General features: G+C 41.1%; 1 protein-coding gene across 6 annotated transcripts in view; it reads right to left on the bottom strand.

Moving 5' to 3' along the window:
- PLPPR1 (phospholipid phosphatase related 1) overlaps nt 1-24,094 on the bottom strand; it is a 177,199-nt gene that overhangs the window by 72,880 nt on the left and 80,225 nt on the right. For all 6 annotated transcript variants that reach the window (XR_013999784.1, XM_081150463.1, XM_081150461.1 and 3 more), the window contains exon 2: nt 10,698-10,805. Coding sequence is in view for 5 of the 6 variants with exons in the window: in XM_081150463.1 (XP_081006589.1) it covers nt 10,698-10,760 (63 nt within the window). In the remaining variant the exon portion in view is untranslated. The remainder of the gene's footprint in view (nt 1-10,697; nt 10,806-24,094) is intronic.

Consider the following 24,094-nt stretch of genomic DNA (forward strand, 5'->3'; position numbering starts at 1 on the left):
TAAATGCTGGCTTTTTCATGGTGTGTGGTTCTATCTGGTTTGTCCTGTGAGTTAGTGACTAGAGAGCATCTACCTGAAATGTGCTAGGACCTTCAAAACTATCCTCAAAACAACCTAGTAAAGCAGGTATTATTATTATTACCCTTTTATAAATGAGAAAACAAACTCAGAGATTGTCAGTAATTTGCTGAAGGGCATACTGCTATGTTGTCAGCCCCTCAAATCCAAAGTTTCCCCCAAATACCATGCTGTGTTCCTTCAGGGCTGAAAAGAAAGTGCATCAATGTTTCAGCTTCAAAGGGCTTTGTCTCAGGAGATGCCAAAGATGAATTCAAACAATTATCAGCTGAGAGAAACTTGTATTTCATGAACAGAGTTGAAATTCTTACTTGGTCAAAAAACAGTTCCAGGGAAAACGAGTCTTTAAAATGCCTTTTTATTTGGCTAAGCATTCTTTTGTCTACTATCAAAAGAAAATGAATTCCTAAGTTATCTAAATTCCATGTATTATACCCAAAATTAATATTCATCTCCAGAGAAGCTGAAGATTTTCTCAAAGGAAACTTTCAGGATTTAATATAAAATGATTAGGACATTTGGGGAAGGATGTTGAACACAGACTTCATAGAAGACTCACACAGAAATGATAGCAGACAACGTGAAAAATAAAATTACCTAAACTAATTTAATTTTAATTGGGCAGATTTCATAAAAGAAATTTGATGAAGAGAATTTTAAGTTTTTAGCCCTCCATTCTTCAAACTTATCCCCTAAAGCAGTTGGAATAAAGTCATTCTACTCCATATATGTTCTCTGTCCTCTGTTTGGGTTTCCCCCAAAGTGGACCTTGAGCCAATGATGTGGGTGCCCGTAGCTTATCTGTGAAGTGATCCCAGGCAGGATGTGAGGGGGTGGGGAAGGGAGGAAAGCCAGTGAAGGTGCAATAATGACAAGGTTCTCAAGAAGGGCAGCTGGCACTGTACCTTGCTGGGCACCTTTCAGAAACAATATCAAATATCCTTCTGAATGGCACCCCCTGAGGAGCAAGGAAGCTGGACGATTTCTGCACCATCACCTCTTCATTGGTTGAGGATAACTGGGGGTAACTCCCCAGTCATCGTGGCCTACTCAACATGTTAGGCCTAGCGTGTTTCTCTAGAGACAGAGAATGGCTTCAGGCAAAGGACAGAGAAACCTGTGTGTGTTCAGGGCTGTTTCCAAGTGTCCTTGGGACGAGTCAAGGGAAATGGGCAAGGAGCTGCCAGCATCTGCAAAACTGGGTCTACTGGTGCACCTTTCCACAATGAGCTATTGATTTAGTTTTCAAACTTTACGGAACATAAGAAGGACCTGAAGAACTTAGAAAAATGCATATCGATAGCCCCACCCTCCCTCCCCACCATTCTGATTAAGATCATTGGTTGGGTTCAAAAATCAAAATTTCAACAAGCACCCCAATCATTCCAGAGCAGGTGGTCCCCAGGCCAGTGTGAAGTTACTGTGCTAGTGCAGCCAAAGACCATGAGTCATTCCCATGTGGGCTAAAGAGTGTCTCAGAGAAAAGTCTCTAACTTGGCCAGAGGTGGACCTTACTTTTCTATGTGCCATTTTTTCAAATGTAAGCTGTTTTTCAAAAAGAAAATATAATGCGAGTGTGTGGATGGGTTAGCACATTGCAGGTCTAATTCTGGAAAATCACTTTAAATATAGGTACATCCAACTGAGCATGAATCAGGAGTAAAATCAGATATCCTTATGCTAGAGTGACCACACTTTTCCAGCACATGGTGTGAGGAGTAAAAGTAAACTTATGGGGAAAACAGGAGAGAAGAGCTGACACTGGGACAGAAAATGAAGTCACTGTATCTATATATACTGGTCAGGAATCTTAGGGGAAAACTGTCTTCAAGTGTCTGCACAGGGAACCGGCATATAAACCAGAGCAGCTTCGTGAAGCATCAAAACAACCCCAGCTTTTTTTTTAACCTCACCTGAGGGTATGCTTTATTGATTTTAGAGAGAAAGAGGGAGAGGGAGAAACATCAGTGAGAGAAACATTGATTAGTTGCCCCCCATTCTCGCCCTGACTGGGGCTAGAACTCACCACCTTTGGGCAGAGGGGATGATGCCCCAACCAATTGAGCCACTGGGACAGGGCACAGCTACCCCAGCTTTTGAGGTTGTCTTTCTCAAAGTTTTCAGAGCTATGATGAAGCATGAAACGGTATTTCTAAATGCAATTTGCTATGCTCAGTAGGTTGTTGATGATGTAGAGTTCCTTTTACATTCGCTCGTCTGTCTACTATGTATTGGGGAAAGTGGGGAATAGGGGCCTAGGACCCAATACACTTGTTCCTCCCTAGGAAGGATATTCTCAGCCTGGGGAGAGATGGTATCTATAATAAATAGTGATATAACATGCACCAAGGAAACTGAGGACCACGAGTGCGTACTATGGACAGGACTGCCAGTTCAGTAGAAACAGGCAGTTCCACAAATATGAATAGAAAAGACAGTTCTAAAACTGAAAATAAGATCATAGTTTTATATAGTGAACAACTTAATATATCAAACTATAACCAGAGGAAAGAACATCAGAGCTCAAATATGTTTTCCTAAGCAAGGCCGACAATTAAAGCATGATCATAACTATTTATAGTAATGTCCCTTAAGGCTTGGTGTTGGTGATGACCACATTAGTATATTGTAAAAACAATCAATTGTTAGAAAAAGCAAGAACTCACTATTGTTTTAGTTAATTCTACTCCAAGAATAAAGTGAGAGCTTGGATTTTTGTGTGAATATAATGAGTTTTCAAATTATGGAAGAAGTGAGCATTGTTTCTACCTTTGTATAAAGAATTCTGTATTTCATACTAGACATCAATAACTTCCTGCAATCTTAAAAAAGTTACTTAATTTTTTTCTGGTTCCATGCAAAAAATATACATTTAATCCCAACACCCAGAGATGAGTACTGATTTTTGTCCATACCTTTTCTTTCTAGGCTTATGGTTGTATATGCATATTTCCAAAAAGGCCATTTGACCCAGTGATCCCACTTCTAGGAATATATCCTAAGGAACCTGAAACACTAATCAGAAAGAACTTATGCACCCCTATGTCCATAGCAGCGCAATTCACTATAGCTAATATCTGGAAACAGCCCAAGTGCTGATCAGTAGATGAGTGGATAAAAAGCTGTGGCACATTTACACCATGGAATACTATGCAACTATAAAAAGGGTATTTCATCCTTTGGCACAGCATGGAGGGAACTAGAAAGTGAAATAAGCCAGTCAGAGAAAGACAAGTACCACATGATCTCACTTATATGTGGAATGTAATGAACAAAATAAACTGATGAACAAAATGGATCCAAAGACATAGAAGCATGGAACAGACTGAGGGGTCTCAGAGGGAAGGTGGGGATGAGAGAATGGGTGGGGAGAGATTAATCAAAGAACTTGTGTGTTTATAAGCATAACCCATGGACATAGACATTGGTCTGGGGAAGGCCTGGGGGTGGGGTGGATGCAGAGTGGAGGGGATCAATGGGAGTAAAAAGGGGGCATCTGTAATATTTCAACAATAAAGAAAAAAACTTAAAATAAATTTTAAAAAATAAAAATTAAAAATAAAGTGACATTAAAATAGTTTATGTAGGAAAAATATATATATATTTTTATTTATATATATATATATTGTTCCCCTAAACCTAGCAGTACTGCATATCTGAGGATTAGATTGCCAATGTCCCTCTCCAAGTGTCAGGATTTTGGTGTGTATGTGTGTATGTGTGTGTGTGTGTGCGTGCGCGCGTGTGTGTGTGTGTGGTTTGTTTCATTTTCATGTTTTTGTTCTTACCTGTTTTCTATTGGGTATGAGCTGCTCTTTTAAATTATTTTTGTTAGTATTTATTAGATACTCATTACTTGGCAAGTACTTTCAGGCCCATTACCTCATTTATTTCTTAAAAGTGCCCATGAGGAAGTTGTTTTTATTTCCATTTCACTGATGAAGCAACTGAGGTCCAAAGAAGTTCCTGTGTAGCAGCAATAGACTGAAACCCAGCACTTTTGACATCAAGTTATTTTCTCAGTCTACTCAACTAGACATGAGGATAAGATTTTGAGAGGTTTTCCTAGGCAAAAGCCAACTGAGTTTTAAAAGAAATTAAAGGAGAACAAGTCTCAATGTGACTTAAACTTAAACATCCAAGACAGTAACAATCTAAGTCTCAGGAACAAGGCATTCAGAGCTGCTAAATCTAAGCCCCTGTAAGTAAAGATTAAAAAGCGAGACCAAGACCCATTCTTTTCTATAACCTCAGGCACACAGAAAGAGAAGCATTGAGATGGCACTCAATTTCCAAACATGATGATGTGGAATTCCTTAACTTCTGGCCCCTGAGAAAAATACTCAGAATCATCAAGTTCTTGCAGAACTTCATGAGATTATTTATCTTCAGGCTGGGATTTATAACATTCACCTGGTAGGTTCGAGCTGAGAAAAATGAATTGTCAAAAACCGGCAATAAAAATTGCAGGTACAAGCAACAGTCAAAATGATAAAACTGTCACATCTGTAGGCATCAAGCAACAATTGCATTCATTACGTCCAAAATCCTGGTACTTAATATTGTCTTCCAAGGAAGCTAAGCTCTATTTAGAGTTTTGCTGTTAGTACAGACATATTTGAAAGAGACTTGACTGAATTATTCATGAGTTTACAGAGAATGCAGTGAAACTGTTAAGGGAATGCAGTGAAACTGGTATCTGGGAAGATTTGTCAAAGGATATCTCAGTCCTAAGCATTTTGGAAAAATATATCTGGTACTAGTTGTGGAAGCATGAAAGATCTCAAACAGCTCATATTCTTATTTTTAGGGGCGTACTGATACTTCAATTACCAAATTGAGTGTGTTTCCTGCAGGGAAATCCTCCTCCTATAGGTCCTCAAGTATGAGAGGGGTTGTGAAATGACCAAGAAAAAAAGAGAAAGGAGGAGCTCAGGGAGAGGAGGAGAGGAGATCAGAGACACATTGTGAGAGAAAGGCAGAGAGGGAGGTAGGGAAGGTGGAAGGAGGGAAGGAAAGAGAGAAGTACCGTGGATGAAAAAGTACCCTAGAGGGAATATTTGATTATTTAGGCCACTCATTTTTAGCTATTTTGTTGTGTTTTTATTCTCACCAAAAGTTAATATTATTGAGTTCAAGGAACAGAAGTGAGGAAGTAGATGCCCTCATGTTCACTTAAAAGTTGCTGATTTCCCCTTCCTTTCCTGCTCCTCCTGGCTTCTCTGGCTTTTGTCTGCCTCAGCATTTGCTATTTTTCATCTGCTCTAGTAGAGCCATTATCAGTGAAGAGCTGAAGCTGTTGGTCAGAAATATTGTTGTGGACCTTGGAATTTTAGTGATTCTGAATTTCTCTCTCCTCGATGGCAGAAAAGTTCATATTCTGGTCCTTAAAATCATGATTCCCTTGTCAAGGGCTGTCTATTTAAGAGGCTCTGGCAGGTGTGACAAGGTACATTGAATGATTAGCTGACATTGGGAGATGCACAAAGGAGACGGTTTCCTGAATGCCAGCTAACATTCTGGGGCTTCGTTTCTGGGACCACCTACGTTGCCATTACATATCATGCTTCTAATCCATTCTATCGTACTCCACTGTTGATCTCCTCCCTTTCAGCCCGTTATCTTCTATAGGTACTCTCTGAAATCTACAAATTTTGCTCTCTCTTCAGTGACATCTCAACTTCTCACTGTAGTTTGTAACAGCCAAGGGTTACCCCAAGCAGTGCTCTCCTGGTTGACCAGTACCGTGAGATCTTCCATGCAGCCTGCTCCTTTGACAGACAGCTTCTCTCCAGCACTGTTTCAGCCTTCTGGGTAGGTCCCAAGCAGGCTCCTACTTTGTCAGCAACTTTGAATTGAGAAGGCTAGCTGGCATCTATTCTTCTTACAAACTGCCACGAATAAACTTCCCCGTCAAAACTCTGTGCTCAGATAGTTAAAATCACCAAGAAAATGCATGCCAGTGCTCCACTATGGGCACTATGTATCTCTCATTCCTACCCTCCATCCCCCACACATATTGCAAGCCCAGCCAAATGATCCTGGCTCTCCAAAAGAATTGGTCAGATCCAAGTTACAGAAGCCTAGTTGGTATGTAAAGTTTGCAAGAGGGGCTAAACCCATAATGCCTTGGGGGGAAAATAAGTAGTAAAGAAATGTGTGTTGTTAATGAATGCATTCAGGAACAAAAATGGCATGAAAACATTCCGCTGCAAACATCTATAAACAATGGTTAGTATTCTTTCATTCCATTCTTTTGCTTCACAGGTGAGCCGAATCAAAAAAAGAAGAGTAGCAACTGAATAAAATGATGACACAGTGGAGTTAGATGGGAGTAGACAGAGGGGTACATGTCAATCTCAGTAACAGGATTTGGGCTTTAATGTCCATGGGGATGGGACATGAGGACTTAAGTTGGAACTGAGACTCCTGTGTAAAAGCCAGAATTCCTGAAAGCTTGCTTTTCATTTCAGAGAAAATGTGTTCTGTATAAATCCACCTGCTGGCATAGGAAGAATACAAGGAAAGTGAACTATGACTTCTTATATATTGGGAATGTGCAAGTTTGGGTTCTGGATATAGAAGCTTAAGCACAAGAGAAACGTGCATGCAAAATTGCTTCAAAGACATACTCTTAAAACCTAAGGCCCACAAGAATCTACTGAAGAAGCAAGTTCTGCTAAAAATTAGCTAAAAACAAATTATAAAGATAAATGAGGTAATAATCCACCATGAGCTAGAAACAGCAGACGGAACACTCAGGAGAATTAGAATACCAATAATTTCAGATAACAGAATAATCTGAAGGAACATAAAAGAAAAACCGTAAGTATAAAAACAGGCAGATTTTTAAAAACATACATAGAACTTCTAGAAATTAAAAAAAAGAAGATGGGTTAAGAGACACTGAATATAGAAAGAATGAGAAGATACAACCTATCAAATAGATGTTGCAGGAAAAAACAATGAAAAGAATGAAGGAGAGCGAGTGTTTGAAGAGATCACTGAGAATTTTATAGAATTGGTGCAAACATGACTTATCATATTCAAGATGCAAAACAAGTCACACTGAAAATTCCAAGGTTGGAAAATAAACTCTTCAATCTAGAATTAAGTGCCAAGCTGTTAATATAAAGACAACTTCGGATAAATATTAAGAATGCTTATAATTCACTAGACCCTTGCTGAAAGAACTACTAAAGGTTAAATTTCACAAGAAAAATGAAACCCTGAAGGAGAGAGAGGAATAAAAGGAGCAATGGTGAGTAAAGAAACAGATGAATGTGTAGATACATTCAAAAAAGCCCTGACTGGGGGAAAAAAAAAAAGAGTGAAAAATTTAAGTAATATATAAAAATAAAGAATGACACCCAAGATCTCAAAGTGACCTAAGAACATCAGTTGTTTGGGAAGCATAGAGCTGATGATTAAATATATAAACTTAAAAATTTGAGGGTAAAATTTAAGAGTAATCTTTAAAAAAAAGAAATATAATCTATAATTTACAACATAAAGGGGGATTAGAACAAGTTAAGTAATCTAATCTAACAGGCAGAGGACAGAAAAATAAGAAATGAAAGTCCATACTTATTTAAAGTTAGCAACAAGGCAAGGATGTCCTCTACCACTGCTTCTATCCACTATAATACTGGAGGTCTTAACCAAAACAATAAGACAAGAAAAACAAATTAAAGTCATATCAGAAAAGAAACAAATGTGCTTCTATTTACAAATGATGTAACTGTCTGAAAAGAAAATCTAAGGAATTACAGGCATACTCAGAGTTTAACAAAGTTTTTTCAAGGAAACTGATATAAAAATATCCACATTGATCCCATAATGCAGCAATAAACAGCTGGAAAATGTAATTGTCCCCCAACAATTCCACTGCTAGGTGTGAATCCAAGGGAAGCTCTTGCACGCATGCACAGAAAACAGAAATAATATTTTCTGCAAAAAAAGCTGTTAGAGTAAAAAACCCCAAAACTTGTAAATGTGAAAAAAATTAGGTAAACAAAAAAGAATCAACCAAATGGTCCCTCACTAGGCATACTCACACAGTAGGATAAAATACAACAATTAAAATGAATATTTGCCAATCTGGATAAATCTCAGAAACATAATGTTGAATGAAAAGGCAAGTTGTCAAAAAAAGAGAGAGAGAGAGAGAGAAGTTCAGTATGGTATCATTTATGTAAAATCTCCCTAAAATATTATTTATGAATATATACACATGTAAAAAAAATATGAAAATATACATGGGAATCATGCAGATGAATGAAGCCTCTAACTTCACATGTAACTTCTGAAGTAGGACTTCAGCCATAGCTGTAGTATTTTATTTTCCTTGGGGGGAAAAAATTCGATTAACATATGGCAAGATTTTAAGATTTGGTCTTGATGGTGGGTGCAGGGATGTTTGTTGTATTATTTTCTCTGTTGGAATTCTTTCATAATAAAAAAAAAAAATCAGTGAAAAGATATTCATTGATCAAATTGACATTTTAACCAAGTTGTTTATGAACATTATTCCAGGTATTCTGATAATAACCGATATATCAGAAAACTTGGTCAAAAATAATGTTTGATGAATGAAATGCATGAGAGTTGTAAGAGCCACTTTGAGAGTCACCTCCTCCTCTTTCAATTTCTACTTAATTCTGTTTTCTTTTTTTTCTTTCTCCTGCTTGTTTCTGAGAGAAGTCACTGATGTACTTAAATTTCCATGCAAAATAAGGATGACAATACAGCAAGAAAAAGAATAAACTATCTTTCCTCTCCCAGATTTTTAGACTTATATTTATGTTTGTGTCAGGTTAAGGCACAGAAAAACTGATTTATGTTTCTTGTTGCCTGCTGTACCAGTGAAGCTCATCATTCACGCATTAGCGGGCTAAAAATCTTCAGAGATATAGCTGCCAGCAATAAATTAAACCTCTTACTTTGAGGCTTGGTTCCCGTTTGATTTTTAAGAAAATGTCAAATAAAGTTGCTTTTGGGAGAATAAAGATGATGACGGATGACTTCTACCGCAATTTCCCCCAGATCACTTTAAAAATTCATTTTTCTTGTAACAAAAGAAATTTTTAGCGTTGGAAACTCATGCTATAGCCTTCTACCCTTTCCCACATTAGCAGTAGGAGAAAGGCTCCTTTTCCTTCATCACAACCCAAAATATACATGACGTATAGTTATTGTCTGAATGGAGTACCCTTGGTTTTGTACAGGAAGCTAAAGGAAGAGTATTAAGAATATGTGTTTATGGTGAGAGAGCTTTGCTTACCCTTTGAGAGACTGAGCTTAGCCTGAGTCTATGTGCATCTCAGCTTGTATTAATACCTCTGTCCCACCCTAAGTTCCTGTTTCTACCTGATGCTGCAATACAACAGGTTCGCAAATATCACCAGAAAGTAAAGCATCAAGTAATATTTGTTCATCTAAACTACTAAGGGGTGCCTATAAGGCAAAACTCAAGGATCAGCCAAACACGTATTGGCCAAAAATCAGAATGCTTGAAATTATCTAACTGACTATATAGACAGTGAAAGCTATTTCAAAAGGAAGAAGGTAAAAATACTTGGTGCACTGATTCATAGCATGTGTTTAAATAACATTGTACTGAAAGTATACTTCTGCTAATATAATAGGGGTTTAACCTGAGGGTCTGTTTTCACAGGCTAATTAAATGGGTCAACATCCACGTTCCTGTCACATGCCGCTAAAAAGATCCCACAGCACAAGAACATGCTACAGCTGACCAGTGGGATGTGGAAACTGCCCAGGCAGTTAGCCAGGAAGGAAACTCAGACACTTTTCAGTTCTTTACATTATCATATTAGAAACCTGATCTTTAGGATAAAAAAAAAAAACCATTAGATGCCCTATCTATTGAGAAGGCAGAAGTAGGTTTGTCTCTGGCAAATGAACATCTTATCTTGAGATAAGCTGGAATAGCTTTTGCATTGCATCATAGGATTCCAGATTTCTTAAAATGTCCATGCCTCTGTCTCCTCCATAGCAAACACATAGAAAGGGAGATACAGTAGGGATGGGATGTAAGAAGTTTAAACAAAAAGATGCTGGAAAAACTGTTTGCTGGTACAAACTTGGAGCAACTCAACAAAATAATTCATGACCAAAGAAAACTGCACAGTATACAAGCTCTCAATACCCCACTAAAGAGAAATGCCCACTAGAGATAGTCAACTCTAAGATTTTTTTTTTCTTGATTTGGGCTCCAAGGCAAAAGACCATCAACTAACATCATCTGTAAACTGGTTGGCTTATTGAATTCCTGAAACATGATGCTGATTTTTTTAAAAAAAAACAACTTAATTTAAATGCTGCACTCAATAACATATTGAAGTCACCACTGAATATAAACATCATAAACATAATTATTTTGTACCCCCATATAGGTGGAAGTTGATATGTTCTATGGCTTCCTATTCAAGAAACACTTTGCATAATTTATTAGATCTTTATCCTATTTGTGTTATCAAAATTTAACTATCGGTCATAAGATGAAATAATTTTAATCCAATTTCTCAGCATAAAAATTGTTACTTTATTCCAATTTATCCATAAAGGTAGAAAAAATAAAAATAAAAGACACATACCTCGACGAATATAAAACACGGGATGATGGAATAACTTCGCTGCGTGTCGTTTCCTACAGCCATTTCTTACACCATGCAGTGAGGCCGCTCCGTCTGTAACTGTCCCGGCTGAAACAAACACGTAGCATGGGGTAAGGCCACATGTTCAGCATCCCTGAGCTATTTACATAGAAACATCAGCTGCCCTGTAGATAAGCAGTCTGTACATGCACAATGCCAAATAGTGATCTACAACACAGTCAAGGCAAATGAATAATCATCCCCGGGAAAAGAAATCATATACACCAGCTATGAATAGTCTTAGAGACAAAACGACCAGATAGAGCCACAACCAGCAGAATTCTAGCTGCCTGGCACTGCACGGTGCCCCAACCCCGTAGACTGCCCTCGTGCCATGAAACAGTTTCTGCTACAGAACGCTTGGCATTGTCTCTCCTGCAAGGATCTTCTCTTTCTGTGCCCCATCCTCCCAGTTTGCCACTTAGGGACTTATTTGTTTCTGCCCTTGCTGACAGTTGTACCGAGGCAGTAATCTCTGACTTCCACCCGTGGCCACTCTTTGCCCTGGCTCCCTCGGCTGCAGGGCTATTACCTACTTTGGATTAATACATCGCTGATCCCTCTCACTGGCTTCCTTCAGCCCTGTGTGTGTGTGTCCCGAACAAATACATTCTCTTACCTTATAAGAATGGAGTGGAGTAGCTGGGCAACAGCAGGTAATTTTACAATGTTTCTGTCCTATTTTGAATGTAAAATACTCTATTAGCAGATGAGTTAATTTTATTTCTTCTTTTAAAAAAACAAGTAGAGATTTTAGACTTTCATGAAACTTCCAAGGGCAGATAAAAATACTTTCCCTCTACACTTTCTTTCCTCTATGCAAAGGAACACTTGCTTAACATGTCTCAGGGTCCGCTCTTGATTCATCCTTTCTGGTTTCTGCGCCACCCTTCCCAATATGCTATGGGTCGTGGCATGAAGAGTGACACCCGACCGCTACTGCTGTGGAGGGACAACTGCACTTTCTTAAAGGCCGTCAATGAATGTCGGTGTTTTTTAACTTGTTTTTCCTTTCACAAGTCCTCCCTTGTCTCCTTCCAGAATGAAACTTTAAAATACACTTCCTTTTCTGAAATACCACCTTGGGACTTGTTGATTAAACCTTTCTCTGAGAAAATTCAACATTACGTGTTGGACATGGAGCTCACACCAGTTACAGGGCCACGCTGGACGCTGCTGAATGTTTAGTTACATCTACCCACGAGATGCCAATAGCAGCACCCCCCCCCCCCCGCCCCGAGTTGTGGCCACTACAAAGGTCTCCAGGGACAGCAGCTGTCCCCTTGGAGGAGGGAGAGGAAGAGCGAGGGGGTGGGTACGGCCCCTGGTGGAGAGCCACTAATTTAGGAGAAGAAAGCAGAGCCCCTGGGACATGGGACGTTTTGGGCTGGTGAAGAACTTGCTTCACCTGGGAGAAAGGTCACAATTTTGCCAACGGGGACAAACCTTTTCTCACTTGGTACCAAACAGAGGAAAATCTGAGAATTACTGAGGTGCCTTACTGACATTTGGGGAAATGAAGGGCATCTCAGGCTCACAGACCATGGCTGGGTGATACTGTAAGTGGCGGTTACTACCACTCTGAACCCCAAAGGAGAGCAGGGCTGTTTCATCCTTTGGGTACTATATAGGCCCAAATCCTAGTGCCGTGAGCTACTTTGGAGCCCATGAAAGTATAAGAAGTAACAAAAAGGCACCCAAACCATGCAAAACCAAATGAATAAATATACTTAAAAATGTAAAATTCTCACAACTTCATTCATTACTAAATATTGTTTATAACAATTTAATTAATTTGAAAATAATTTGTAGGTAAAATTTCTTAATTCTAAAAATTCCTTTGCAGAGAAACTATGACTGTAAATTAAATTAGTGACACAGAAAAATAATTTCTAGAGAAAAGTTTTAAATTTTAATTTTGCCACAAAGTAAAACTTTACCATCAGATTATTCTTTATGTGTTTATTACATGAAGGAGAGCCTCAAAAAGTGAGCACAGAAAACAATCTTATAGAACGTTAAAATAGCTCTGGAGGCATTTTGCTTCCAGCCAAGAGGAAACAACTGTAGCTGGATTTCACGCCTGACACAGCTAAAAATACAGACAAAATAAACGAGACAATAGTATGCAAGGCATTGGACAAGAGGCAATGAAGGGCAGTGATCCCTGAAAGATGGGAACCAAAGGAAGTGAGCCCTACGAATGCCCTAGTTTGCTGCCTGGAGGGAGTCTCCAGGCCACACACACAGGGGGGAACCCAGAAGAGTGACTGGTGGTCTCCCCGAGTTGAGTTGATAAAACTGGGAATGTGGGGAGGCCAAAGCAACTGGAGTTCGCAAGGCAGAGCACCAGGGAGGGGCACACTGCGGAGAGCTGGGCTGCTCTGCACAGGCTCCCTTGAGTCTTCAGCACAGTACTGAGGAGCCTGGGAAGAAACTACCTAAGGGCCAGAGAGAAACCATCCAAAAGGACCGGAGCAAACAATCATCAGGGCTCACACAGGGCCAAGAATACATTCTGTTCCCACCAACCAACATAAAAAGACCCCACCTCAGCAGACAGCAGGTAGAGGACTTCAGTTTGGGTTAATTAATAACTCCAGTATGAACACATTTCTCTAACAGGGGCCGCTGGTGGTGCTGGGAAGTATTCCTTGCAGAGTAGTGTTTTTTCCTTTAGTTTGTCTGATACAGAATACTGAGTATTTGAGATTCTGGGCCACTGAGCAGTGTACTTTTCCCTGGTGACAGGGGACTCCAGAAGCAAGAGGTGACAGCACAACCCATTCTCAGGTCAAGCCAAAGGCATCTTTGACGTGAGTTTTACAACATTCAATGTGGTGAAACTTTCTAGAAGTTCCTCAGAATTAGGTGGTATAAAGATTGAGATGAGATGATGTCTAGAAAGGGGAAAAATAGGGCTTATTTCTACATGATCCAAATCTTAATTGGAGATTGAGTGAGGGTGGGGGATTTCAGTAGAAAAGGGAAAATTAAAAGGCGAGAAAAAATGAGTTGTGAGAATTATATTTTATGTAAAATAAAATATACTAAAAATGTATTAAGAGTTAGCCAAATCCCCAACTCATCTGTAACACATGTTAAACAGGCATTGACTTTCTTGGTGGCACTGAGCTACCCCTCACTGTTCTGGATCATTTCTATTCAGTACATTATCTCCAACCAGGATCACAGTTTGCATTTAATTTCCCAACACAGGAAACTTTTCTTTTAAGCAACAAAGACATTAAGGAAGAGGAACATTAAGTGGGATTGTAGATGAGTGCAAACTAGATTTCATCATGAGATGGTATGGGATTTAAGAAGGCTCTATGAGGCTCTCAAGAGAAATACTTAAGTTTTAGAGATGCTTTTCAACGCTTGCAAAGAATGACAATGGGAAAACCCATATCTGATACAAGGGTGGCATTGGCACTCCCTTTTTCCCCCAGTCTGTCCCCCTCCACGGTCTCTCATAGCCAGATCTATGATCCAGCCCTTGAACTAGCTCAGATTAAGGCAGAGAGATATAAAGATCATAAAATACACAATCCAGGAAATCCAGAATTGAGTTAAATCTTTACAAAATACACAATACTCAGAGGCCCTGATACCTAGGCCCCCACATTGCTCTTAGTGGCTTTTTAGACCCAAGGATCATTCCTGGTTCCCTTAGAGCTCCCATAGTACACTGGTCTGGTCCTTGTGACCACTCATTAGCTCTGTCCCTACTGCTTAAATCTGATGAATCACTCTCATAAAACCTCAGTCTCCACGTCTTGGGTCAATCCTTCCTAGGTCTTGCATGAACTCAACACGATCCTAATGTAGGTCCTTGGGTCAGTCTCTTCTACTTACTCCATCCAGGTAAGACCCACTATACCTTGAACCCAAACAACAATGAAAATAGTGTCTGGAAGGCCTAAAAATCAAAATGTAAAACAGAACATATTTCAAAACGTAAAACTGAAAGGGGAAATTATTCCACTAAATTCTATCTCTGGGTCTCTTTGATTGTTAAAAAAATACACACTTTCGATTGCTGTTTTAAAAGATGTGTTCCTTAATTAAATATAATAAAAGCTAAAGTAAAATGGGGGGGGGGGGAGTAAATCATCTCTGTTAGAGACCAGTCTTTTCAAAACAAGCTGAAGCACAAGGATGCAGCTGAACACAGCTCAGCAGACGACTGGAGCTGGGAAGCAAGCAGAGAGCATAATACTGTCTAAATGGCTGATGGGCACCCTGGGTGATCTGAGCCACTACCAAGAGAACTGCTTAATAGGAAAACACATGCCCAGACATGCAAGCATGGCCCTTCTTTTTAAAATTGTCGATGTTGTTTACCCCTAATTTTCCATCGGGGGGGTTGCGGGGAGGACACATAGCTGGAAAAAGTAGCAGGGCACAAAGAGCTTTTTTTAATGAAAACATAATTAATGTTTCCTTTGATAAAATCAAAGACTGGAAGGAAATGAGGTCTTGATGCTCAGTTAAACTGAAACCTTGATGCCCTGAAGCAAGAACACAGGGACACAGGGACACACAGGCACACACCCACCACAGAAGGGCACAGACATAGGGTAAGCTCCAGGGAAAGCTGTGCTCAGCCTAAAGTCTGGGAAGAAAATAGGCAGAAGATATGCCGCAAGTGCCCTCAATGGAAAAGCAGTGAATGTGCTTCTTAAACATACCTGAGTATTTGCATTCTCTTGCATCTGGCTCTGATTATAAAATTTCAAATATAATTTCAAAAGTGACCGCAGTTATCAACAACAAACTTTACAATGTCGTCATCTTCATGATCTATGTCGCAGGACTGACTAGATTCAAGATAAAGAATTCTCTTTTAGCAGCTGGTAACTACTGGAGTTAGGGAGACTTATTTGGGGCCGCAGTCATCTAGGGGGAGCAGTAATCAGAACCGTGTGATCAGAACTGGCTTCAACCTGGCTTTCGTATTTTTGAGAGGAGCAGAAAGGAGACAGGTAAGAGCCCCGGGTTGAATCCGGGCCTCTCCGAACCGGTCTAGAAAGGGAATTGATCCAATCGAGGCCGGAGGAGCCAGAGTGCCTTTCCCTACCCCTAGTCACTGGTTCCTCTACATTTCCCTTTGAAACCTGTCCCGGTCCTCCTCACGGCCACGGTGGTTTCTAATGATCCAAGAGATGGGATCAGTAATTAAGTGGAGGGGGGAAAAAAGCAGATTGATTCCGGGTGAGAAATTGCTAGAGAAGAGAGGAAATGCGCCCACGGAGTAGCAGTCTAGAGGAAACGCCCAGGGAGGCCCTTTGGGGGGGGGGGGGGGGGGACAGCGGTTCCAGGATCTCACACAGCCCTTTATGGCCTTGCCTGCGGGGACGTGCGTTGCAGGCCTTTGGGAGCTGCGGGGAGGCTGTGACACTGCTGCTCTGCCAAGCAAGGCTGCTTTTCCAATTTAAAGCTAAGCTGCCCAGGAACCAAGCGAAGAGAAGACAGGGAGGGAGGGAGGGAGAGAGGGCGGGGGTGTGGAGAGAGAGAACAGTGAGTTGAGACACCAAATCTATCCTCATGTCAACTCTCTAGAACAGAGTAGATTTGTGTGTGTGTGTCACTAGATCCTTGGTCCTTGGGCACCCTCAGGAATCACTGCCAGGAAGTCCCTGTGCCCTCATGACAGGTTAATTAATTAGCTCTGTTGGGGTCTCACAAGAGACAGGAAAAAGAAGTGAGAGAAATTTGATTTCTCCATGAGAGATTTCAGAGAGGGATTCAGGGCACAGAGGCACCCGCCTTGCTTTGCCTGCAGTGCCGCGCAGTCAGGGCAGGGTGGCCTGTTCTGTGGCGGAAGCAACCACGAATTATGAATGAGATAATGACAATATTGCCCACTCGTCTCTTGCATCAACATGTATTGAGGGTTTGCTATGCCAGGTTTTATACGTTATAGTTACAGTGTTTATGGTTAATTGGCATATGGTATGGAGACACGGTGACCACTCTCTCTAACACTGTACCCTGCTTCCCTCATCTAGCATCCCAATCTTACCCTATTATCTACACCACTTGTGGCCTAACATACTTAATAACTTTTTATGCTTATTTTATTACCTTTCTCTAGCTGCCAGAATGTAAGTTTCACAACTCCTTGACTATTTTGTTCACCAACCAGACCCCAAGTGTCTCTTGGGAAGATGATGACACTAAATAATTACAAGTGAGAAAAGCAATGTCTCTCTGAGTCCTACAATGGGGCTAACCTATAGGAAGCCAGGAAAGTCTCCCCTGAAAAAGCGATGTCTGGATGCACAGGGGTTAAGAGGGCAGTGGGAGCCGTATTGCTGGCTGTCAAAGGGAATAGCATGTGGAAAGTATTTGTACCTGAAAAGAGACAAAGTGTGGCCACATGGCTGAATCGTGAAGAGCACCGGCAATGGGACACGGAATGAGGCCAGAGAAGAGAGGGCCCAGATGATACAGGGCCAGGGAGGCCATGTCAAAAAGCTTGGAATTAGCTCTAAGACCACCGGTAAACAAAGGTTTCAAGGGAGAAAACTGCTGTGCCTGGTGTGCTTTTACAAAGGACTGTTCAGGATACAGAGAATGGTTTGGAACAGTGGGACAAGAATGAATGTGGTCCTTTCTGTCCCTTTCTGGCATCCAAGATGCAGAAGTGAGGATGTGGTGTGTCCTCTACTGAGAAATTCCGGGATTTCCCTGTTTCTTCAGGTGGGAGCTGTGATCCACTGAGCTGACTACACGGGAGCCAAAGATCTGTGTGTCCCCTGTGAGGGGGATCAGGGACACCTGAACAGGCTTCCTGCTGCTGGTGTGGGTGACTTGGCGAGAGCCACAGCCAAAAAAGGCAAACCAGAGCTCAGAAGGAAGGTATATCCAGAGCTGGTAATTCAACAACGAAAGTCATCCCGGAGAAAAGGTGGCGTGGTTCTTTATTTTGGAGATGATGCAGGGGGTCCGAGACAGCAACAAAGGTGAGATGAAAACTCTGCCATCACAGGACCAGGTGCAAAGGAGCGTGCAGATCTGTGGCCCAGGATTGCATCCAGTGCTGGCAGCATTGCACGATTCTCCGGTGTATTTGTAAAACAAGCAAACACAAAAAAAACCAACAACAAGAAAAAAAAAATTAAAAATTATATCCCCCCACCCAGAAAAGAAAGAATGAATAGGCGAGATGGCCAGCTGAAGGGTTCTGCGATTATCTAGACGAGAGGAGAGGGTGGCTTGGGGCAAGGGGAAGGCAATGGAGAGTGAATTCAAGGTAAGTGAGTTCAAGAGATAATTAGAAGAACAAATAAGATTGAGTCATTGATTAAAGTGGGAGTGGTGGGAATGTTAAATTGCCTTTTATTTGTTTGAATCCCTCAAACTGAAACATACATCTTTTTTGTGCCGTCTCCAGTCTGATGAACAGGTGATAAAAGCTTTCCGTTTACTGTGTTAAATCAGCCGCAGCCTCCACTTCAGGCTTCCCTCCTGAATCCCAATTGTGTCCTTTCATTGCCAGCTTCCTCTGGGCCAGAATACGGCACAGCATGAAAAAGACTATTTGAAAATCAACCATGCTTATTTAATATATTTTATATATATGTGTGTGTGTGTGTGTGTGTGTATATATATATATATATATATCATGCTGAAAGAAAAAAAATCAATACCTTATTGTAAATGTATTCCCCAATAAGTTGGGGTCCCTAAATATATACGAAGGCCTTTCCTTATTTCCTTTTTGCTTTTCCAATGCCCACATTCCCTTTGAGAAACAGTTCAGTTTCTGCCTCCGCCAGGAACCTTCTGAGTTCAGCCAGTCAGTCATTCACAACAATCATCTGTTGATCTGCCAATGAGCCACGCAGCTTCCTAGTAGAGCCATTGGTGTGGCATTTAATCACAGACAACATTAGGACATCAGTGATGGAATGAGGGAAGGCATCTCTTAGCCTCTTTCTAGTCTATGATTTCACTTTTGTGCTCTCATTTGATCTTTCAGCCAAACTCCAAAGTTCTTGGTTAACTTTCCATGGGTGAGTGGTTATCTTTCCTTCTGGATTGTAAACCGAAAGCCTGAGCTGACTTGTGTCTCTCACAGCAGCTCGCACAGGCTAAATGACAACATTGGTGAATATTCATGGTCGTTCCAAGGAGAACTGTGGAAGAGGCGATTTAAGTTGGCCTTAGCGCCAACACCCTCTCCTTTCACTTCACCACCTCTGCAATAATGTCCTTTCTCTCTGTACCATGCTAGCTTGTAACCCCTAGAGTGAAACCCGGCCAGGTTCACCAACACCCTACACAGCAGCCTGATGTCAAAGAATGCCACTAGAATGGCAGGGTTTCCTCCGTGGGTCAGCTGCAACCCTCATCACAGGAGTAAACGTAGCTTTGCATCTCAATGAAAAAGGCCTAGTTCTCTGGACTTGAGCACTAGATTTAGAGCCTGACAGGTGTGGATCTGGACCCAGGTCACAAGAAGTAAGTTACAGTAAGTCCCTGTGCCTTGCTGTGTTTCTGTCTGCTCCTTTGTCTCGTTGTGGTTGCACTGGGGCATTGTAAGGGGTGAATGACACAATATGTAGTGCTGAGCACATGCCAGGTGTTCTCTAACATCTGTTGAATGAAAGTCCTTTATGTAAGCTCATCACTTGCAGTTCAGTTTTCTACTTTTCCCTTCAGTGTCCAGACATCTCCAGCTAGAAATACACTACTGTACTATTCTGCTTACTAAGAAGGGACTGTTTTTAAAGAACATTAGCAAAACTTATTAAATATCTCCTGTTCACCCAGATAAAGAGATTATGAATGACTGGACGTTGGCTAATTCCCAGGACACCTAATTTGTTCACACCGATTTTGAGAAAAGCGTCAGATTTGGATATGAGTTAATTTCACAACCCCCCACACCCACCCCAGAGAAACCACAAGGCAACCAAGCAGGTAGCAGTCTGCGGGCCACCTTTCAGCCGGCAGGGCTCCATAAAGAGGAAATTCATTCTTGAGATTAGAGGAGAAATGTGGGTAATGCGATAAGGGGAGCAACAGCAAGGAAAATTAAAAAGCACTGTGGGTTCTGCCTGGAGCTCTTAATTAACCACATTCTCCACAATGCAGAGCAGACCCATCTGGGCAACCCAAAAATAGAAACAGCGAGTAGAGCTCAGTGATGGGTCAGTAGAGCTCAAGTGATAGGTCAAGCCCCGAAGACTTTAGAAGCCCCCCCAAAAGAAGAATCAAAAGTAATGGTGAGGTTGAAGCTAGAATGCCCTAAACTTAATAACTAATAAATCCAATTTCTGTCAGTTTGGCACACGAAGCTAAGACAACTTTGCCACAACAGCTCTAAAAGGGGCGAGAAGGCTGCAGAAACCTGTACACACGCTGTTGGCACAGAACTCACAATCCGTCCCTAAGTAAATAAAGCCAGTCGCAAACTCATTTGCTTTGTCCTTGGGAAGCCAGGTACTTTTGTCACCGATTTGTGGATGAGCCAAATCTGTCTTTAACCAAAGCATTTTATTTAAGGCCTTTATATTAACACAATCTGAATGTAATTCAGAATCTTACAAATATTTCATGTTGGGACCAAAGCAAGGCAGGAGCTATTCCTGCTGCTTGGGGTGGAGATAAAGCACTGTAGGGCTGGGTTTAACCGTGCAGACATACCTGGGTGGAAAGTGATAGCTGCAGCCAGCAGAAAGGCTGTTTTCCCTGAGACCCAGTGCCCTAGGATATACGTAATACGCACTAACTCATTACTTCTTCATTCCTTATTCTCTGCATATTCTTTTACTCTCTTTGTACAGCTGTGGATACTGAGGCTCAGGTGAAGTGACGTGCCTCAGGTGGTTACCAGGCTAAAAGTGTTGAAGCTGGAACATAAACTAGGCTCCCTGGGCTCCAAACCCCACTGAGTACCACTCCATGCTAGCTCCCTTGCCCAGGATAGCCACGCTATTGATATTTGGGGACAAGAAACAGTGAAATATTTACCCTAAGTGAGTACTATGAATCAAGTCCCCCAAATAATGGGGTCTCCAGATAGGAAGCTATCCCATGAGTTATCTAGTCCAAGGAACCATCTATGCTTAGAATTTCAGAAAAGGACTTTAAAGTACACAGTTTGAAATAAGGTAATCACTTTCCAGAAACACAAAAAATCTTGGGATTTGAGGAAATGCCCTTACAAGGCACTATTTCCTCCTCCATTTAATAAATAACATTTTGAATGCCTACCATGTGCTTGGCTGTGCTGGGCACTCCAACATTGCCTTAAGAATCCCCACAATAATCTTATAGGGCAGGCACTATTATTACTATCCCCATGTTACAGGTAAGGAAACTGAGGATTAGAATGGTTGCATAACTTGTCCTAGGTCACACAACCAGTAAGCCCTAGTACAAAGATACAAACCCAGTTTATTAATGTGGTCTTCAAGGGCTTGATATCAAGAGACAGTTGTGCTTATTTGCAAGTTATTGGAGAGAGATCCAATAGCCCAATCCTTTCTTCAATCTAAGGTATGTCCAACTTCTCTTTGGTTTCCTAGAGTCAGGCCATCTTGAGGGTACCTGAGGTAACATGCTAACTACCATGTATGGAGCCTGTATGTGAATATCTGCAGTGAAGGAAAATACTCTTACAGCTTATTCCACTTAGGAGCAGCTCTGATGATCAGAAAGTCACTTATCTTCAGCTGACGATGCAGTTCCATGAGGAACCTCCCCCTTGTATCTCTTGTAGGTGAAGGGCAAAAAATCACGCCAGTGAAGTGACATTATCGAAAGCAAAGAGGCTTAATGCCATTCACTGAAGCACGAGTGATCTTGAAGGAAATGGAGAGATTCTTTTTCAAGGACAGGTTTAATAGCTAAAAGGGAATACTGTTTCATACCCAGTCAACCGTTCAGCTACAGACAACTTGTTACACTCAAGTGGTCACCTATTTTTTTTTTTTTTTTTAATATTTCAATGACATTCTGAATGTACATAAGAGGTTGGAGAGAGAAAGACTTTTTTAAGAACTCGCATTTGCATTTAACTTGAAATTCTTTCCAGTCCTATGATTTCTGCATAAATATTTATGGAATCCCAATAGCTAATTAGATTATAAGCCTTTATCCAGGAATTTGTCCAATTTTATGCCGTCTGTGAAACCTGAGCTCTTTGCTGATCTTGGTTTGGTCCGTATTAAACAAGCATTTGTTTCAACAGCCTTAAAGGCTACATTTTAAATTCTCCCATTTGTTATGCGTGCTACATCACGAAATTTATAATCCTTGTTTTTGGACAAGAGTCTGAAGACTCAGATCCCATGATAACATGGGTTTCTTGTGTGAAAGCTTTCATTCTGATCAAAGAGGAATAAAGTACCAAATGGCCCCAAAACAAAGAGGAAAAAAGTGGTGCTTTGTATCAGCTACACAGCCTTCTACATAGCTGTCTTCATGTGGTCCCCACAACCACCCTTGGAAGTGGAGATTACTGTGCTATTTAACTGTGAAAGAACTTCAATATCTTTTTTTTTTTAATCTTAACCCAAGGATATTTTTTCCATTGCTTTTCAGAGAGACAGTGGAAGGGCGACAGAGGGAGAGGGAAAGAGAAACATCGATGTGAGGGAGACACATCGAGTGGTGGCCTCCGGCACAATCCCCAACCGAGGCCAGGAATCAAGCCTGCAACTGAGGTATGCACTCTTGGCTGGAACTGAGCCCGGGACCCTTCAGTCCATGGGCTGATGGTCTAACCACTGAGCCAAACCTGCGAGGGCCAGTATCTTTTTTTATATCACACAGCAACTAAGCAAAAGTAGCTCTCAAGCTAGGTGCTCAGACACAGCACCCCTTCTCTAGTTATAGAAGAAGGCCAGCTCACAGCTACCCAGAGGGTAATAAACCCCTCTCTCTGTTCGACCCAGTTCTAGAAGCTCAAGGTCTCCCCAGGTTCACACTTTAGGAACCTAATAGGTCTTTTCATCTACACTGAGCAGCCTCACTCCACCTTTTTATCCCATAAGGTAATGCCATCACCACCACCAAATTTTTCTAGGTACTGAAAGGCCTACCCTTTTGTTCTGGGACCATTATGTTACAATAAGCAAAATAATTCCTCTTGGTGGGAGAATCTTAAATTATAGTCTTAAGGGTCTGGTTCTCAGGGTCTTGGTGCCTGCAAGATGAGGTGCGAAGCTAAGCTAGCAACACCCACTTAGGACACGAGGCTGTTCATTTCAACCAGCTCAGTGTCCACCAACGCCCTCTTCTATTTCCACGTTGCCCATGACAGTCCTTCGTGCTTGTTCTGGAAGTGGCTGCTTCATCACCCTCACCTCCCTGGAGTTTTTGTTCTTCTGCACTATAGCTCTGACTCACACCTCTTCCCACTTGCCTCTCTTTTAGTGTTTCTCTTGTGTCCCACAAACGATTATTTCTTCCTAGAAACTTTAATATAAGGTAACCTATGTGCTCAATTTAAAAGGTCAGATAAAACTACAAGCTTATGACCCCAATAGCAGTCTCCCATTTCATCTCTCCATGTCCCCCTCTTTAGAGGCAATCACTTAGAAGAAAGATTTAAAATATTTCAGATATTTAGTACCAAGGCTCACATTAAAGGGAAATAAAGTGATCAGTATCAATATGGAGGGGAAAAGTCATTTTCAGTTTGATCAAAACTCCAGAGAAGAAAGTCAAGAAAAAACATTACTATAGCCCAAATGACCCCTCAAATCTTTCACACCAACACAACTCAAAATAAGATGAATTTGGTATTAATGCCTGTATTTAAGCTCTAAAATAAGAGGGTCCAAATATTCTATGACTTATCTCTTTTAGAAATGATTTTTAAAATGGATTTTTACAGAAGGGAGAGGTAGAGAGAAACATCAATGATGAGAGAGTCACTGATTGGCTGCCTCCTGCATACTCCCCACTGGGGATAGAGCTGGCATCCCAGGCATGTGCCCAGACCAGGAATCAAACCAGCAACCTTTTGGTGAACAGGACAATGCACAACCCACTGAGCCACACCAGCCAGGGCTCTATGACTTATCTTAAGGATATGAATGCTGTAGGGATTTTTGCACCTTTAATTTCACTCCTTAGATATCTAGACTACTTGATTGATGATTTCCCACTTTTATGTATTTAGTCACATAAACTTTATTTTTCACAGTGAAATTTCATTCCCCAGGTGTTTCTGAAAATTCAGTTATGAGAAATCAAATAAGACTTTCTACTTGTATGGAAAATGGAGTCAGGGGTCATTAAGATGATCAATTATAGATGTAAGATGGGGGGGAAAGGTCTTTATCTTACAGATTCCTTTTAGACACACTTTT

Source organism: Miniopterus schreibersii (genome assembly GCF_964146895.1).
Source record: "Miniopterus schreibersii genome assembly, chromosome: 11".
In the NCBI taxonomy this organism is placed as follows: Eukaryota; Metazoa; Chordata; class Mammalia; order Chiroptera; family Miniopteridae; genus Miniopterus; species Miniopterus schreibersii.